Consider the following 17,138-nt stretch of genomic DNA (forward strand, 5'->3'; position numbering starts at 1 on the left):
TGTGTGGACAGAGTCACTCGGGGTGGGATGGGAGGGGAAAGTGCTATAAATGTGCTGCAGGAAAGCACAGCGAGCACCCATCTGAGACCAAGTGTCACCCTCAGACACGCCATCGCTCTTTCACCTCTTCCGGATACTCATCATGGATATTCCCATTCAGTACCCCTGGTACCGCCGGGCCTTCCCATATCGACGTCCCGACGTGTCCTTCATCGAGTCTCTCGCTGACTGGCCTCTCATCTGGCCTTTCCCATGGTCCTTTGCTTGGATGCGCCCCAGTTTCATGCGCTGGTTAAACTGGCCTGAAAATGGACACAGTGAGGTAAGGTGCCCACAGAGTCTTCATTTTTCGAGGCGGTAGTTGAATCCCAGGCTTCTCCGTAGTCTTCCTAACAGGTGTGACCTCTAACCCCTAGATGTACGCGGAAAAGGATCGCTATGTGATTTATCTGGATGTGAAGCATTTCTCACCGGATGAGCTCAGCGTCAACGTCGGCGACGAGTTCATCACAATACACGCCAAGCACGAAGACAGACAGGTCAGTGAAATCCTCACGACGCGACGTAGGATGACTGAAGTCCACACGGCTGACTGTCGTGTCCCCGACTCTCTAGGACGACCACGGCTACGTGTCCAGGGAGTTTCTGCGGAAGTACAGGCTTCCCACCGGAGTGTCGTGCGCTGATATCACCTCCAGCTTGTCGTTCGACGGCGTGCTGACAATCACCGCGCCCAGGTCTTCACCCGGCCCCGAGCGCAACATCCCAATATCCTGTGAGGATGGAGCAGCCAAGCAGAAAATGTAGAGCGGAGTCGGGGTGCCTTTGACGCAGTTTCACTACTAATCCTCACTACTAAATTCCGCACGTGTTTGTATTTAACCTGTTTTGTGGGCAGTTGAGTGCACGTATAGGTGGGTCAGCCGTGTCGAGATTCCTGCAACGAGCCTTCTAATAAACCAGTTTCTAACTTACTACTATCGTCGCATGCCTGCAAGACAACTGTGCTTTAAACCACAGATTGATATGGAAAGCCGGGAGTTTTGGTTGGAGTACAATTTTCCTTTCAGAAATCATGGACAAACCAAAAAACCTGCGCCACCTTGAATGTAAAAGTGCTCTTATTTTGAATTTGCCTTCAAAGTTTCAAACAGTCACTTAGATGGGAGACAAAGCTTCTACGCCAAAAGGTGATTGTAGCGGTGCTTGGATGAGTGCGAGTCTGTTACCTTTGTATGTGTTGAACGCGGGACCAGGTCTGTGCTCTGCTGAGAGGGAGGGGGGGGAGAAATGGGTTGAAGGAGTTTTGGATGGAGGAGGAAATACGGTCATCCTTTTCCACAGGGAAGCAGGGTTTTACTCGAGTGTTAGGGATAACTTGTATTTATGTATGTGTATGATGCGAGTGTGTGGTCAATGCCAAAAGAGAGTGAGAATGTGCTCAATGATGATCCCTATCATTCTTTGCAAATGCTAAATCTCCCCTGGTGTATTAACAGAGAATACATAGAATAAATGTTGGGAAAAAAAAAATTGTCTGCGTTTGCATTGGTCAAGTTTCTCTTCTTGGTGGCATATTACAATGAAGTTGGAATTTCCGAGAGGACGGAGCCATAAAAGTCAGTGACGCAAAAGTACAGACACAAACTACAGCAGATTTTAAGGGTGATTTTACAAAGTGATGTTTATTCTCTTTCATCTTGAAACAATATCCACTGATGCATTGGTTGCAGAGATTAAAACTTTAACCAGCAATACTTTTTTTTTTTTTTTTTTTGCATGAGATGCTAATTCAAAACCACAATTAATTAAAAAAAAATGAGTTGAATAGCATGTCATAAAGTGCTAAATGAGAAAAGTAAGCGTTATCATTTAACTAGTTGCACTCCATTATACTCAAAAACGTTTCCCAGTATATTTCCTCCTCTCCGAACTAAATAAGATAACCACAATTGTTAGAGAAAGCTCAAAGCAATGCTGTTAAGCTTCGACAACAATGCAAAGCACAACTATAAAAACTTTACATTAGATTCTGCAGCTGTACCTCATGAAGCAGCTGCTGCATAAACTTCTAATGCGCGGTAACTGGAGAGCAAGTTGATCACGTCTTTGATGGATCCCATTTCAGTTACAGTAAAAGTCCCATTTCTGAAAACAAAGTGAAAGTGCAAAAATGAGGAGCACCACGGACGGCGCGCGTGCCTAGTTGGCGTACTCTGTGTCTGCGTGCGTGTTCACCCACGGTCGTCTTGACTTCTGTGTTGGCTGGCTCCAGAGCTTGAACCTCCTCCACCACGGTGCTGGGAAAGTGACCGATACGAGCCTCCTGTCCTCCATAATAAGAATCCTGAACCTGCGAACGTGTGATAGAAGACATTTCTTTGGACGATTAATCTTCACAGGTGGGCAGTGGTCATCATTAATGTGCCATTGATCAGAACCGCATGTGGACAAAAGTATTGGCAAACACACCTGAATAAAAGGAGAGTTGTCCATAGCGCATTACCTGGGCTTTGTGAAAACCTTTTTCTTGTCTTTATTTTTCTCAAGGTGTTGTGCCTTTTAGTTTGTGACAGTAATCTTTTTTTTTTTTTATATTAGTTGCTTCACCTTTTCTGGTCATGACTGAATTATTTATATTCGTGTTTTGCTCGAGTTGCCACGCCTTCCCGAAGCTGCTACAACTAAGGGAAGACCATCGGCATATTTTCTTCACTTTGCGTGTAAATGCAATGGCCAGCTGTCCCAACACGTTTTTCTTTACAATCTGTGTGATCTTCCACTTTTTTTTTTAACTCACACTGCCTGCCCAGAAGAGGTTGCCAGTGTCCTGTAGCATGGCGTAGACATAAACCAGCTGCCCCTGTCTGATCGAGATGAACCTGCAGTCCGCGGGATGATAGTCCTGCACAGCACGAGCTATCAGGATAGCATCTGTGCAGAAATAACAGAAATTCATTCACAGGGGAGGGTGGAAGAACACCTGACTCAACAACTCTTAACAATGTTACGGTAAAAGGTGTGCGTACTTACAGCTACATTCCGAGTCAGCGCAGCGTTTTCGAGCAGAAAGTTTAGGCATCTGTCTTCCGGCATCTGAGCTTGGTAACAGAACCCAAAGAGAGATCATCAGAAAGAATTTGCAAAGCATGGCTGCACCCACTGACCCACTCTGCTCTACTTGTGATTTTATCCGTTTGTGGGAGATGCTGTGATGGTGTTGACTATTTCTTCTTATTTTCGCTCCCACCCCGCCTCAACCGCCTTGCTTACGACTTACACAGAAGTCCTTTGAAAGCTTTCAAGTAAGTAAACAGGATGGAGGGTGGGAAGGAGGGGTGTTGTGGATGGAGGAGGAGTGCGGATTTGACAAACTCATGCTTGTATTTTGGACCTTCACCCGGCCCCTCTTTTTCCATGCCAACTTGGCCCATTGCACTCACACTTGAGTGAGTATTCCTCTGAGGCCGTGCCAGGGTTTTTTTTTCCTTCCTCGTCCAGCCGCTAGATGTCAGAACGCCTTTTGCCGATTTTTTCTTTTAGCTCCCCCTCTCTTTCTATCAGAGCAAAACCCCAAGAGGCGGAGCCTCTACCTGTATTTACATACTGCACTGCCAAGGGAACCAGCTGAGCCTCTCCTGAGCAAACACACACACTCACCAAACAGGAAAACTATTACTCTTTGACGTGAGAAGCCTGTGGGGACGCTCAGGTAAGGTGGATTTTTTTTTCTTCTTCTTCCTGATTTCTATGTTGAATAAAAGGACAGCCGGACTGACATCACATTTCAAGGTTGTTTTTAAATATCACATGTATTTATGGTTTCAGTCAGAGAAAGATTGACATGAGAAATAAGCCAAAATGTCTGGTGTGTGATCAAAACTAAAGGCATGTGGCAACAATACAGCCCTTTCAAAGATGAGTTTTGAAGGAGCCGTTTCTTGAGTTCAGTGTCCAGATGCACTGCATTATATGTATTGAGGGGCGCTTTTTAATACGTTGGTTGCATACCTAAAGTTGTGGCCGGGGAATGTCGATTCATATTTTGTTGTGAGAAACTACACCTCCGAAAGGCAGTGTCATGAAGACTGCTCAATCAGATGAGCAGAGATTAATTGAAGGGATACTTTGTGGAACTTTTTGTTGACTTTGAGTGACATGTTAAGGAAAAAACATTTGAGGACATTAAACATGGAATTTAAGGGAGTGGATCTAAACAATGACTCCAATGGATCTGGCATTTCGGTCTGAACATAACAAAAGAGGCTGTCAAACAAAAGAGTATGCGAGGTTAGATTACGAGACAGCCAGAGGGATCTCTCATAATCTCTTCTGACCTGTATTTACAGTTGGATTGGATTCACTTGTCCTAAACAGGGCCGGAAAGGTGAATGACACCAACATCAGGATCATCTGGGCCACAGGGAAGAACAATACACTGCGATTAATTGGATTACAAAACAACTCTTTCCAGAGAAGTCAGTCTTCTCATCCGGTTCGCCCGCCGACCTGTCAGACTTGGGATGTTGTTCTCCAATTGACTCCCGCAACCCCAAGACCATGTTCGGCCCCAGGAAGAGCAGTCTTCCTTCCCCCAGCCTGGAGGACTCCTTTTTCCCGCTCTCGTCTTCCTCGTCCATATCGCTTTCCTTCGCCCTGCCCGCCTCCACGCCGGATCGCGGGAACGTCGACAGCGGCGGCGGCATCGAGACGGATCTGATTCTGGCAGCTGAGCTGGGACAGGCACTGCTGGAGAAGAATGAGGAACTGGCCGCTGCTCTGGAACAGAAAGAGAGGGAAGTGGAGGTATAAGTGTCTTGTGGACTCGAGAGTACTGTACATTGTATCATCTTAACACACACCGCGGTGTTTGCGTCAAAACATTCAATTGTACTTTTTGAATGGACCTTACTGACAGTGACAAGCCGTAACAAAAGATTGGAAAGTGAATATTCGTCCGTCGTTTTCAATCAAAACTGACTTTTAAATAAATTCAGATTTTTGTAAACAGCTGTTGCAGTAGCTCTTATTGCATTGTGTAAGTGGACCTAATGCATTTGTATCTATAGTATACTCTCTATGATATTGAAAATTAAACCTGTTCGTTTAAATAATAGGATACACATTCACTGCCATTTTTAATTGTTTTATTTATTGAATGCGAATATAGATTAAAAAAAAGATTTGCGTTTGCTCGTGATATAGGTTCGCTATAGTACATATATTATGATGTGAAGTGACGTTATGATACATTTATCAAGCACTCTTATTTTATAAATATATATTATAACTACAGTGTATTCATTTATTAATTTCAGTATTGGACAAAACAAACATCGATAACGAATGGACTTGACACTTCCTGTCCCCAAATGTTATGTTGAATGTCTCAGATGTTACAGCAGCAGAAGTACGTTCTGCAAAGGAGGCTGGATATGAATGAACTGGCATCCGGACAGAAGGAAGCTGAGCTGAACGGCGATTTGGCCGCCTTACGATCCGAGCTGGACCGCCATCAAATTCAGGGGCGGGACCGGCGCAGGGATGAGAGCGAGCAACTGACTCAGTTATCTAACCATAACCAGCGTTTGGTGGAGCAGCTATCAGAGGTGTGTTTTATGTCATCACCCATCGAGCAGGTTTCAATTCTGAAATCTCGATGAGCGTTTTGCTGATGCAGTTGTGCGCTAAACTTAGTGCCAGGAAACACTCAGTGAGAGCAATGCAGGCAAACAGGTTCTGGGAGTCTAATTCTTTGAACCGTCTGTCAACTTTTCCCCTCTGCCGCCCCTCTAGGCTGTGACGCTGGAACATTCCCTGAGGACGGAAATTCGTACCTTGAGAGAGGAGATGGACGAGTCCTCCTTCAGCCGGAATATCAGCTCCACACAATTAGAAAATACACTCGCAGAGGTATAAATATCACCCTGACGCTAACTGTCTACGAGTTCGAAAAGGAAATAATAAGCCAACACTTGAACTGAAGAGGTGTGTCTCAGTACTTCCCTGCAATTAGTCTGCAGAAATGAAACAAACGGAATGATGTTTGAAAATTGTGTTTCAAAACAGCAATTTCCAGGAAATGTGTTTTAGTCTGCACGTAAAGAGTAATTAAAGCTTTTAAGTGAGGAATTAAGTAACTGGCCTTTCCGACAGAGCCGAGTTTTGAAGGGGCGGCTGTGTCACATGGAAGCGCAGCTGAAGGCCTCCCAGGAAGACAGCGAAAAGCTGCGCTCCGAGCGGAACGACCTGAGGGACAGAGTGACGGAGCTTCAGGTGCAGCTGAGAGAGAAGGAGGCAGAGGTAAAAAGTCGGGCTTTGTGCCTGGGTGGTCTTTATCATGATGACGCTAACAGCAAATCAATCAACTCCCCACTAACGGCAAGCCACTAACACACAAAAGTCGCCGATTGTTAGAGTTAGACCGTTGCGTCTATCCCTCGCTCACCGCGTGTGTATGTGTGTGTGTGTTTGTGTAGCTCGAGCAGGAGCAAGGGGTGGTGTTTGAGTTGCGTACCATGAATCGCTCTCTGCAACAAAATGCCCTGAGCCTGGGAGAAGAGAGCATCCTGGACATTACACACACACCACCTTTGTCACTGCTTAGTGAAATTCAGCAATCCCAGGTACATACAGTGCACTCACGCATACACACAGAGTGGCACCCCTGCTACTTTTTGTGCGTACTAACCACTAAACTCTTTGCTTCGGTTGATTTTAGAAAGCGTTAACCGATGATTACCTGAACTTCCAATAATGTGGCTCATGTATGAAATCTGCGTGCCTAATATGTCCATCCCCGCTGACTCCACTGCACAGGCCAAAGATGCCCTCCTAGCTCACTCTGCGGCCCTGCAAGCAAGAGATGATGAGATAGCGGCACTCAAAGAGGAGGTCTGTAGCAACTTTGTACAAGCGCCCTCTACACGCGCACACGCACATGCACACGCACAATAAAACACAAAAGTCCACTTGTGCAAACTCAAAAGCAGACTACAACCAGGGCTGCAGGTTGCCAGTTAATCACAATCATTAATGAGGCGTTGATTTGAAAGCGACCCCGCGCCAGACTCATACAGAGACTCCTCAGTTTTGTCAATCAGCGATTCCCAGACACCGGGAAGTGTCTCGTTTTATTTAATTGGTCCAAAAATCGCACTCGATGTAATATTTTACTTCATACAGAGTACCGGTAATGACATAATTAAATAGAATGTAAAGAATGAAACATTTGAAGTGCTGCAATCCTATTCTCTGTGTACTGTGCCCCCTTGGCCCCTGGGAGGCAGTATAATACAAAAGGCATGCAGATACAAAGAATAAAAACTATTACTACTACTCCTACTACTTTTAGTAGAGGATAAAGAATGCATGCCGATATTATGTGTATATCCATTGCTTCTAAAACCGCGTCTATCACCGCAAACTGGCGTTTCGTATTTTTTAATGAGCATGAATCAATGTTATTTTCAAGATGAAATGCAAATGTGTTGTATTTAAAACACTGACGAGAACCAAACTGTACCCAGGCAGGGATTCGTCCAAGTACCGCATTTGGAGAATCACTCAGCTCACTGTTTGGCGTTGAAGCCCGTCTATTTGATTTCAGGAGGGGGTCGTAATATTTCAAATACTTCGGATGTTCAAGTGTCCCCATCTACTGCACATTATCATAGGACTGTTTGAATTTGTACAATACGATATTACATTAGAAGTGTAAAGAAGTAACGGTCCACTGTACAATAATCAATCCAGTATTGAACCTCCGGAGAACTACCAATAAGTTTTCCACTGGCAGTGCAGCACTTCATTTAGGTCTCATTTTATGCAGCTTGCATGGAATCATTTCGCACTCTTTGAACAGTTCACAACTAGATGTAACGTGAATCATACAAGAAACTATCTTACCCATATCATATAGTGATACCCTAACATACAAAAAGTGCTGTGCAGTATGCAAATCGACAGTTGTGCGACTGTTAAAATGGCTCTGTGTCAAGCTCGGGTAAGCAAATGACCACCAGCGTAGATTAGATAAAGGCCATTTTCATGAGAGGATCGGTTTTAAAGCGTCATAGAGAGAATTTTTGGACAGTATCTCACATGACTGACGGCCGATGTTTCCAACTTCTCAGTTGGAATCCCAACGAGAAGAACTGGAATCACTGAGGGAGGAAATCAAGCCATTTCGAGGCAGTCCAGACGCGCCAAAGTATAGGTAAAGATACACACCATTTTCACAAAAAAATATATTTATGTAATCTGGTATGTTCATAAATATCATGCTAATTAACTCACCCATGTCCAGTTCGTTAGAGAGCGAGTTGGTCACGGTTCGACAGGAGAAAGACTTACTGACCCATCAGCTCCTCAACACCATCCGACACAAGGTGGCGCTGTCCCAAGAGCTGGATGCTTGGCAGGTATGTCTGAAATAGACTGGACACGCACTCACGAAGCAGCATTATGTCATAGTTTGTTAGCACGTTTTTGCCTCACAGTTCGGTTCAGGGTTCGACTATTTGCTCGTCGTTGCCGCCTGAGCAGAACATCATTTATAGTCAGCTAAAATTGTTGTCACTCCTGTTGACCTTAAAGTATCTCGACATGGATGACGTTGCTCCAACTCGGAAGGTATATGTCAGTGGTATCGGTGTGTGGTATCAGTACTTTTTTATGAGTATTGTGCAGAGATGCAGCATAGATGCCGGGTTAAAACGATAGCTCAGATTATTATCTTCTATCCGGATCAGACACGTCGTACAAATTTTGTATTAAATCTCATTAGAGTGTCGACCTAATGAAATGTCCAGTCAAAGATGTATTTCCTTTCCCCAACCTGTCTGGCAGGAGGATATGCGCTTGGTAATCAATCAGCAAGTGCTCCAGAAGGAGGAGGACAGACTCAAAGAAGTTGAGCGAGAGCGCGGTAGCATAGGAGGACTCCAAAGAAGCAAGTCTTTGAAATTAAAAGGCGAAGCAGGAAAAGGATTCTTCTCATCTCTTTTCAAAGACAAATAACACATCAGAAAACAGAAAATTGATTTCAAAGGGACCGCACATCAAACTAACTAATTTTGTACCATAACAAGCAATTGTGTATATAGTTGTATTTATGAATGTACAGTAGAGTAATACTTTCAACTTTTATTGCTTTGTATTAAAATGTGATTTGAGATTTCGTGTATTTTGGGATGTTTCTTGCTTTGCTTCGCAGCCTTTTGAGAGCCTGCTTCAACACAATAATCCAAACTTCTGGATCTTTATACTTTCAACTCAACCGAAAATAACGTTTCTGCAAAGTCGACACTGAGCACACGTTTCAAGAATTTTGAACGAGTGACCCCTTTCATGCAGCTTGTGCTCATTTTATAATCAAGGTGCAGCTAACGGAAGAGTTGCAGCAGAAAAGGTGTACCTAATGTTATGGCCGGTGCATGGATAAGAAGAAGAAACAACCACAGTGATAAATGATATAAATAACATTGTTTAATAAATTAAGTCCAAAAATGCACTCCCTTCCAAATGTCCCCTTGTTAAATAACATAAATAATACAATAAATATATGACTGGAGCGTGCGATCGTGCATGTTGCATGATACAGAACAGTATTGCACATACCTTCCATACAGTTCATTACTTGGTCCTCTTCGGTTTTATGTAGCAGCACCTTTTGTATACTAACACTCGACAGAACACATACACTGTTTTGGGGTCCTTCTGTCCAATCAAACCCTCTTTTTCGCATTAATTTACCGTGTGGGAAAATCTGACAGCCAATTCAAAACTGGTGTATAATCTGCAAATTTGACAATGAAATTGCAATGATTTTAGTCAACTATGCAGAAAAGTCGCATACATTCCAGTGAAAATATTAAAATAACACGGTTTTCTTTTTTACATTTATAATCTTCTGTAACAAAATGTCCGCGCTAGTATTCCCTTCATTTTGTGGTTTTGCCTCTCAGAAAGTCCACCTCATCATTTCTGCTTAATAGGACGCCAACCAAATAAATTAGGAATCCCCTTTCATTTCAGAGGTAGATTACAAGAGACGATGCACTGATTTCAGGAACTCTTCTGGGACTCAAGACCACGATATTGTGGCATTTCCCATAGCTGACTCACCTTGACGAATTGGTTCAGGATGGAGCCATGGAGGCATCTTTCAGTTTTGTTTTTGTTTTTTTGACATGTCAGTTGTCAATGTCAGCTGTCATTCAGCAAGAAAAAAAAAAGCAGGCTACTGTCCCACATTGACACCAAGACCTACTTGCAACTTGTCACCGCGGTGGTTTACAAAGGCACCCATGATCAAGGTGGCAGGGAGCGGGCTCAGGCGCTTCTCCAGCACGCCTCCAATGATGCAGCGACTGTTAATCATACCTGCAAGACAACGACACAAAGGTTCCTTAAATTATTCCCTTCAGATAAAAAACAAAACCAATACAATTGAAAAATGCAGACCTCGAAAGACCATGTTGGCTTCTGGTAGTTCCATCTGGTACCCAAATGAGGTTGTGGTCTCCTGAGTCCTGGTACTGGCTTCAAATTCCACCCCTACTTGGATCTAGGGAGCCCACATATCATACACATAAATAGTACAAAAACTACTTGCATTCATTTTTATGTCATATTTGATTCAGCACCTGCTTGTTGGCTCTATGATAGTAGCTTGCATGGGCTCCTCCTTTCCCGGCATTCAGTGTTGCCACCCAGTTTGGTCCTGGACAAAAAAAAAATAGGGTGGAGAAAAAAGCTGTGAGATCCACCGAAAGTTGACTCAATGTTACGGCTACATTTACTTAATTCACAAGGAATTCCCACTTGAATACTGTCCAGCCAGTGTGAGGATTCCACCTTCTTCTGCTCTGCCTCTGTGGTAGACCAGCTCACCTCCTAACACCAGACCAGAGGACACACTCTGCAGAAAGTGTGCCACTAGGATAACTGCTCGGGAGAAAAGACATACATAGAAATGTGATTTAAATAAATAATAATAATAATAATAAAAATAATAATCAGAGAAACCACATTGAAGTTTGATGGCGTGCAGTTGCTCACCACTGCAGCTACATCCACAGTAACAAATAGGGATGCAGCAATGGCACTTTTTTCAGACGACACATACCTGTACTGGTATCCACATATTTGAGCATGTGCGGATACCAAGTGCAGATACTTGATAATGTAGAGATGTCTCGCCCCCCAAAAATTTTAAAAATCATGCTAAAAAAAATACATCTCAGCTATGTTTGTTTGATATGGTGTGAAAGAAATTATTATGATGTTGTCTGTAAGAATCAAATGTTCTTTACTTAAAACTGATTATTTTACCATAATAGAATTTTCAGCTATTTAAAAAAAAAAAATTGTGGCAGAGTATGAAGTGGTCCAAGAATACTGCATCCATGTCAGCATGCCAGGAACATCCCAATTTCCCCTTTGTATGGGTTGGCCACAGAATGCCATCGGCCATTTACATACAACAATGGTGTCTGACAGCTCTGCTCTATTGGATCATATACATGGTGCAGGTTAAAGTCAACAAGTATCGGGTCTCACCCGATTCTCTAAGCACGTCTGGATTAGCTACCGTTACAGCAGCGGTGAAGTCACTCCCCCTGTACTCCGTTTCAAATTGCCACGTTACAAACTGGGACTGCTGGGTCTGAAACGCAATGAAAGTGGGGATCGTTCAATGTTTTGTGGCTGAGCAGATTTTACTTTACAGAAGAGACAGAACAAAGTGGGGGGGATTTTTGTTTGTTTGTTTTTTTACCTGGAAAACCGATCTGGCTCGGACGCGCTCAGTGAGATGCAGCAAAGCATGAGCATTCAGACTGCCTGAGGAATCCATCTCACCAATTAATGCGGGGGCATCCTGGATGTATATGAAGGATCAATATGCAACTTGAGTGTGTGCCTATACGACGCATACTCAACCACATTATTCATGCTGTACTTTGTCTTTGCTGTAATCGTCAGACTGCAGGTGCTCCACATGGAATCGATAGTACGAAGGGCTGACGGCACTGAGGTGGAGGGTATGACTGACCTGATGACAAACACAAGCATTTACCGTAATATGAATCTACATTTTTAACTCGCCACAGGTTACACCGAAACAAAATTCGAATTCAATCCAATGAGGCTGCGTAGAATATAATGTAAATGGCAAGCATCACCTTGAAGAAGCTGCTCACAGTTTTGTTGATAATCATCTTGACACCTTCAATCTGCTGAGGAAATACATCTGGGAGAAAGAGAAGAAAATTGCTCAGGGACAACATCATTCAATCAGATTAAGGACACTTGATTTATCTGATCAATTTATATGATGGATTCAGTAGCCTTTTATGAACACATTTGATAACTTCAACTCAACTCAAAAATGGATGCCAAACACATCTCAATATAACTCAGTCACAGATAATGAATACTTGTTTGAGCCAATAAATGCATTAGTCCTGTTTAAAAAGGTAAACCTTTTTGGTTGTTGAAATTGTATTTCAGGCAAACCTTTGCAACTCCTGTGCAGGGAGTGAAAGCTGCCAGGGTTAGGTAGTCGTCCATCTCTCCTCTCCCAGCGTGGCGGGCTATACCAGTGAGCAGGATGTGCGTCCCAGCGAGAAGGAGGGGGGTCCGTAGAAAAAGGCCAATTCTGTTGGCCTGGACCGGAAGACAAAGCCAGAACACTGCCCATGGGGCTGCAACGCTTCCTGGAAGAAATGAAAAACACCTTTTTCTTGTCACTTTCATTTTACAAACATCTAATCCGCACATACCGTGCACAACATTAAGTACACCAGAATAATTTCATGATACTTGATATAAGAGCTTATAAGCGTTTTTATTATGACTACAATTTGCAGGTGCACGTAATACAGTGGTTGGTAAATGTACATGGGAACAGTTCAAATAAGCATGACAACAGTTTGTTCAGTTAAAATAATTTACAGTGCAGATTAAATACAGTTGCTATTTATGTAGACATTGAATTGTAAACGTTGTCACGTCAATGTGAAACAATTAGAATATGTTATGCTCGAGTGCATCAGTACCGTTAGCTTACATGACCTTAGCATCCAGCAAAAGCGGAAGCCTAAATTCAGTTTTTGTTAAAATGGCGACCTCAGACCGGATTAAAATACCTTAAATTCCTGGGAAAACCCTGGCGCGATACATTGGGAAAACTGCCAAATTGAGTAAATGTGAAGAATGGCTAGAAAAAAAAATGTAGGAACTGATCCAGTTTTTCTGTGTCACTACATAACATGTCCCTCGGAAACATGACCAGAACGCCTTGGCGTACTTCAACTGGTTTCTAAATATATATTTTTTTTAATAATTGAATTGATTATAACTCACATTTTAAATCAATTTTGTAAATATATAGTTTCTTTTTTACTTTGGGAAGAACGTGACCAGCCTTGTTTTTGGTCGGACTACTATAGTTGAAACACGTTATACCCATTCTGGCTGTAGGTGAGATTAATCTTGATCTTTTGCGTCCTGATCGGCACCGTAATTCACAGGAAGGTCACCCGGTTTTAGCTACAAGACGGGAAAACTCGTTTTAACCACTAAAACTACAAATCACTTTTTAAAATTGAGTCTGTTTAAAATCAAACCCCCACGCGCGTTTCCTTTGCGACAAGAACGGGAGATTACTTTTTTTTTTTTTTTAGAAACCTGTAGAATCGTTTTTTCCTCATTTTCTGGTTAATAGATATGTCTCGTTCACCGTCAATCTTGCTGGTGGGAGAAGGGAACTTTTCGTTTTCTGCTGCTTTGTGCCGCTTACCATCGGAGGTACGCGTCACGGCCACTTGTCTGCAGCCGCAGGAGGAGGCACTGCGGCAGGAAGGTGCATTCAATAACATGCAGACTATCAAGGACTCAGGTGAGGATTTGGATTGTTGAGTTTTTTTATATCAGTGCAGTACGGTTTCGTTACATATGTTATATTGTGCTCTGCCTTTTTTTTTGCCAGGTGGAAAGGTGCTTTTTGAGGTTGACAGCACAAAGCTGGGGGAATGTGCATCACTGCAAGGGCAATTGTTTGACCGTGTGCACTTTAATTTCCCACACTGCGGGAGAAAGAGTGGCGTTAAAAAGAACAGGCAACTTCTTAAAGACTTTTTTCTCAGGTAAAATTGAATCCCAACGATGGATACAGGTTTTGCAGATGTACTCGCACGCTGACTGTCATTAAAAGACAATTAAAAGTTTCATTTTAGCTGACATGTTTATTTGGTTAAAAATGTCAGTTAAAGACTACTAGAGAATCTGGACTTCATTTGAGGTGAATCAGAGGAACTTTAAATGGCCGCGACGTAATAGGACTACGTAATGTCTTATGTCTGGACCATTTATCCAAACTCTGTCCAAACCCATCCAAATGTCCCTTTTGTGTCATTGCTCCTCCAGTTGCGTTCAGGTGTTAGCCGAAGATGGGGAGGTTCACGTTTCCCTATGCAACGGACAGGGCGGGACGCCGGCTGACCAGCCTAGGCGAGAGCGGCACAACAGCTGGCAGGTAGTCGCCATGGCTGCAGAGGCACACCTCGTCCTCAGTGATGTACGCCCTTTTGAGAGTGACAAATACCAAAGCTACAAATGCACAGGATACAGGTAAGGTGAGTGTTCAAACAGGCAAGTTGTTCATTTAATGTGAGATTGGAAGTTGTTTTGATGTCAGTTTCATTCTTCCACAGGAGTCAGGATAAAGGCTTCCATTTGGAGAATGCTTTGCTCCACGTGTTTACTCGTAGCACCCCCTTCAGCTCCCCTCAAGTGTTTAAAATGGAGGAAACTGTGGAAGGAGAAAAGGTCCAATACAACATACCAGCAGAACTCAGTGAATACACGTCCCGGTATTATAACCTCAACACTCTGTGTCATATTTTCTATTATTTATTTTCTGAGGATTTCATAAAAGTTAATGAACAGATTTTGATGACGTTTTCCTCTCTTTAGGGGGTTTCTCACCTCGGATTCTGTCCATCCTGTCAAATTGGTGCAGGATTTTCTTCTCGAAAAGCTACAAGAAAAGTGGGCGGTCTCCATGGTGACAGAGACCCTTCCGGTCCTCCTCAGAGCAAAACAGTTGCATTTGTACTGCCCTGATATAGACCACACGTTGCTCTACCGGATTCACATCTGTCAGAAAGAGCTGAGCTGTGAGGCTTGTACATCCACAGATGAGTTGGAGGGTCAGGCTAGAGGGCCTTGTGCTATCTCAAAGCAAGCGGACAAGGTGTTGAGTAGTAAGGGGGTGGATGGGATAAGGTCATTATGCTTTCCTGATGGTGATCTCAAGGGTGAAACTGCTCTCTATTTCTTGCGTCCTTCTCTGCGCCCCCTGATGGAAGCCATGGTCGCGAAGAAAGAAGAGTGGACCAGTGGCGAGACAGAAATGGAAAATAAACATATTAAAGGAATTAATCTGGAGCAGAGTGGGCATTGGAATGGTGTGACGAACCTGCTGTGTGGCATCAGTGGTCTGGTGTTCCGAAATGTTCCAGCCAACCCCTGGGCTCTGCCCGTCTTCCACGAGCTCCTTCTTACTGGTGTTCTCCCTAAAAAGTACGAGCCAGTAAAAGTTCTTGAGCAAACTTTGGGAGCGCTGCTCGCTCCCTATGGCATCTCCATGGTTACCAAGCAGGAAGAGCTGCATGTGATGGCACAGCCAATGGGTTTCATCGGTAAAGTACTCACAAATAACATCAATGACGTCAGCCTCCTCAGCATGACTGTGTCTTTAAATTTGGACCTCCTCGCCGTGCTCATGTTCTCACTCCCAGACTGGCGTCTGCTCTGGTCACGTGACCCACGCTTTTCACAGCAGTTTGTCATCCGTCCAACACCTGGGACACCTTTTACCGCATTTTCCCTGTTCCCTGAGCTCTTCAGCTTTGACATCAGCTTCTGGACCGAGACGGCGTGGGAGGAGAAGAAATTCTACGCGCTGGTCCGAGTGGCCTCCTGCGGGACTGTGGAGCATGTTAAACTCATTGATAAGTTTTCACATCCGGATCTGAGCCAGACCAGCTACTGCTACAGGCTGATTTACCACTCACACACACATGCATTGTCACACACACAAGCCCTGCAGTTTCACAAACGCTTGGAGTCATTGCTGTCCGAATGCTTGGAAGTCACAATTAGGTAGCAGCTAATATTTATTCATCGGTTTGGCTGCTAAATGTGATTTCTTTTTAGAGAGTTGTAATTACCTGCAAATTGGAATCCTAATATAAGTCAAATGTGAAACTGTGTTTTCATTATGTTTATCAGGGTATGTCGTTGAGCAAGGACTGTTGTGTGCGCCAAAGTGTGATTGAGCATTATCACCAGAGTGCTCGAAAGCAGTGCTTCTCAGCCTTCATTCATCCAAGGCATGTTTTCCATCCTAAAAATCTCACGGCACACCGTCAAAGTACTGTATACTCTATCTGTATGTCCTGAAAAAATGATGATGATGCGGTTTTGGGATATGTTTTTTTTTGTAGTGGACAGTGGTTGGGAAGCACTGCTCTAAAGCTAAGTGGTACAAACTACAGGGAAAATGTAAATAAGACCACATCCCAGTGTTTTATTCATATATTTATGAACTAATGATATTTCATATTTGAGTTACATGCTCAACAAGACCCTGAGCCAAAATGATGATAAATGTAATTTCAGCGCGTTGTGCAATATATGCAAGAAAACAAAGTAGGGTCTTATACTGTGTATTACATAATAAAACTTTGGAACACGTTACATCCAAAAATTGTAAAATGTTAAACGCAAGGAACAAGTGCATCAAACTGCAGGACTATATAGCCATATGTTTACAATAAATGAAGTATTTGAAGGGATGTCTTGTCACACTCAATAATGAAAATATACGCACATATTTACATTTCAAACAGCACAAATCATGAACAAAGTTAACGTTAACAGAGATATTCTTAAATTGTTTAGCAACAGAGATGAAACCCGTCATTGAGATTTCATCGTCTACTGTGGATTGTTTGATTAATTTTTTGTTTTCAAAATCAAATTTCTAATCAATTAGAGTGCTCTGAAATTTAAGAAGCGACAAACGAAGATCAACGTTTCAATTCAAGATTGACTCTCCTGTATTG

At 43.1% G+C, this 17,138-nt stretch overlaps 5 protein-coding genes across 6 annotated transcripts; 3 read left to right on the forward strand and 2 right to left on the reverse strand.

Annotated features, from left to right (window-relative positions):
- Nucleotides 1–14: 14 nt before the first annotated feature.
- On the forward strand, nt 15–1,777 carry LOC109517903 (alpha-crystallin B chain-like). The gene is made up of 3 exons (XM_019873384.1): nt 15–322; nt 417–539; nt 616–1,777. Exons 1-3 carry the CDS (start codon nt 143–145, stop codon nt 805–807), a joined length of 495 nt encoding a protein of 164 aa, XP_019728943.1. The 5' UTR covers nt 15–142; the 3' UTR covers nt 808–1,777.
- mia (MIA SH3 domain containing) lies at nt 1,667–3,451 on the reverse strand. The gene is made up of 4 exons (XM_019873385.1): nt 3,034–3,451; nt 2,801–2,934; nt 2,243–2,353; nt 1,667–2,148 (listed from the first exon to the last, which is right to left on the reverse strand). Exons 1-4 carry the CDS (start codon nt 3,149–3,151, stop codon nt 2,125–2,127), a joined length of 387 nt encoding a protein of 128 aa, XP_019728944.1. The 5' UTR covers nt 3,152–3,451; the 3' UTR covers nt 1,667–2,124.
- A 155-nt stretch (nt 3,452–3,606) lies between these two features.
- bicdl2 (BICD family like cargo adaptor 2) lies at nt 3,607–9,187 on the forward strand. 2 transcript variants are annotated; one of them, XM_019873381.1, is made up of 10 exons: nt 3,607–3,712; nt 4,350–4,806; nt 5,394–5,609; nt 5,797–5,913; nt 6,157–6,303; nt 6,480–6,626; nt 6,820–6,894; nt 8,136–8,218; nt 8,309–8,423; nt 8,851–9,187. In XM_019873381.1, exons 2-10 carry the CDS (start codon nt 4,561–4,563, stop codon nt 9,019–9,021), a joined length of 1,317 nt encoding a protein of 438 aa, XP_019728940.1. In that variant the 5' UTR covers nt 3,607–3,712; nt 4,350–4,560; the 3' UTR covers nt 9,022–9,187. The 2 variants fall into 2 exon arrangements, with proteins under 2 accessions (XP_019728940.1, XP_019728941.1); XM_019873382.1 differs by lacking the exon at nt 6,480–6,626.
- A 280-nt stretch (nt 9,188–9,467) lies between these two features.
- Nucleotides 9,468–13,289, reverse strand: LOC109517902 (mitochondrial import receptor subunit TOM40B). The gene is made up of 10 exons (XM_019873383.1): nt 13,155–13,289; nt 12,523–12,722; nt 12,189–12,256; nt 11,966–12,058; nt 11,783–11,884; nt 11,566–11,671; nt 10,828–10,950; nt 10,650–10,726; nt 10,468–10,570; nt 9,468–10,386 (listed from the first exon to the last, which is right to left on the reverse strand). Exons 2-10 carry the CDS (start codon nt 12,704–12,706, stop codon nt 10,244–10,246), a joined length of 999 nt encoding a protein of 332 aa, XP_019728942.1. The 5' UTR covers nt 12,707–12,722; nt 13,155–13,289; the 3' UTR covers nt 9,468–10,243.
- A 117-nt stretch (nt 13,290–13,406) lies between these two features.
- On the forward strand, nt 13,407–17,100 carry fdxacb1 (ferredoxin-fold anticodon binding domain containing 1). The gene is made up of 6 exons (XM_019873375.1): nt 13,407–13,488; nt 13,733–13,906; nt 13,997–14,153; nt 14,434–14,637; nt 14,721–14,879; nt 14,983–17,100. Exons 2-6 carry the CDS (start codon nt 13,735–13,737, stop codon nt 16,175–16,177), a joined length of 1,887 nt encoding a protein of 628 aa, XP_019728934.1. The 5' UTR covers nt 13,407–13,488; nt 13,733–13,734; the 3' UTR covers nt 16,178–17,100.
- The last annotated feature ends 38 nt before the right edge of the window (nt 17,101–17,138 follow it).

The sequence above is a fragment of the Hippocampus comes genome, unplaced genomic scaffold (genome assembly GCF_001891065.2).
Source record: "Hippocampus comes isolate QL1 unplaced genomic scaffold, H_comes_QL1_v1.1 scaffold59, whole genome shotgun sequence".
In the NCBI taxonomy this organism is placed as follows: Eukaryota; Metazoa; Chordata; class Actinopteri; order Syngnathiformes; family Syngnathidae; genus Hippocampus; species Hippocampus comes.

Coding starts and splice junctions, on each gene's coding strand:
- LOC109517903 (XM_019873384.1), top strand. CDS start 143: ATGGATATTCCCATTCAGTACCCCTGGTACCGCCGGGCCTTCCCATAT. Junction 323..416: donor CTGAAAATGGACACAGTGAG/GTAAGGTGCCCA, acceptor TCTAACCCCTAG/ATGTACGCGGAAAAGGATCG. Junction 540..615: donor CCAAGCACGAAGACAGACAG/GTCAGTGAAATC, acceptor CCGACTCTCTAG/GACGACCACGGCTACGTGTC.
- fdxacb1 (XM_019873375.1), top strand. CDS start 13,735: ATGTCTCGTTCACCGTCAATCTTGCTGGTGGGAGAAGGGAACTTTTCG. Junction 13,907..13,996: donor GCAGACTATCAAGGACTCAG/GTGAGGATTTGG, acceptor TTTTTTTGCCAG/GTGGAAAGGTGCTTTTTGAG. Junction 14,880..14,982: donor CTCAGTGAATACACGTCCCG/GTATTATAACCT, acceptor TCCTCTCTTTAG/GGGGTTTCTCACCTCGGATT.
- bicdl2 (XM_019873381.1), top strand. CDS start 4,561: ATGTTCGGCCCCAGGAAGAGCAGTCTTCCTTCCCCCAGCCTGGAGGAC. Junction 5,914..6,156: donor TAGAAAATACACTCGCAGAG/GTATAAATATCA, acceptor CCTTTCCGACAG/AGCCGAGTTTTGAAGGGGCG. Junction 6,895..8,135: donor TAGCGGCACTCAAAGAGGAG/GTCTGTAGCAAC, acceptor CCAACTTCTCAG/TTGGAATCCCAACGAGAAGA.
- mia (XM_019873385.1), bottom strand. CDS start 3,151: ATGCTTTGCAAATTCTTTCTGATGATCTCTCTTTGGGTTCTGTTACCA. Junction 2,935..3,033: donor CGCTGACTCGGAATGTAGCT/GTAAGTACGCAC, acceptor ATTTCTGCACAG/ATGCTATCCTGATAGCTCGT. Junction 2,354..2,800: donor ACCTCTTCTGGGCAGGCAGT/GTGAGTTAAAAA, acceptor ACACGTTCGCAG/GTTCAGGATTCTTATTATGG.
- LOC109517902 (XM_019873383.1), bottom strand. CDS start 12,706: ATGGGCAGTGTTCTGGCTTTGTCTTCCGGTCCAGGCCAACAGAATTGG. Junction 12,257..12,522: donor CCTGCACAGGAGTTGCAAAG/GTTTGCCTGAAA, acceptor TCTTTCTCCCAG/ATGTATTTCCTCAGCAGATT. Junction 11,885..11,965: donor ACGATTACAGCAAAGACAAA/GTACAGCATGAA, acceptor ATATACATCCAG/GATGCCCCCGCATTAATTGG.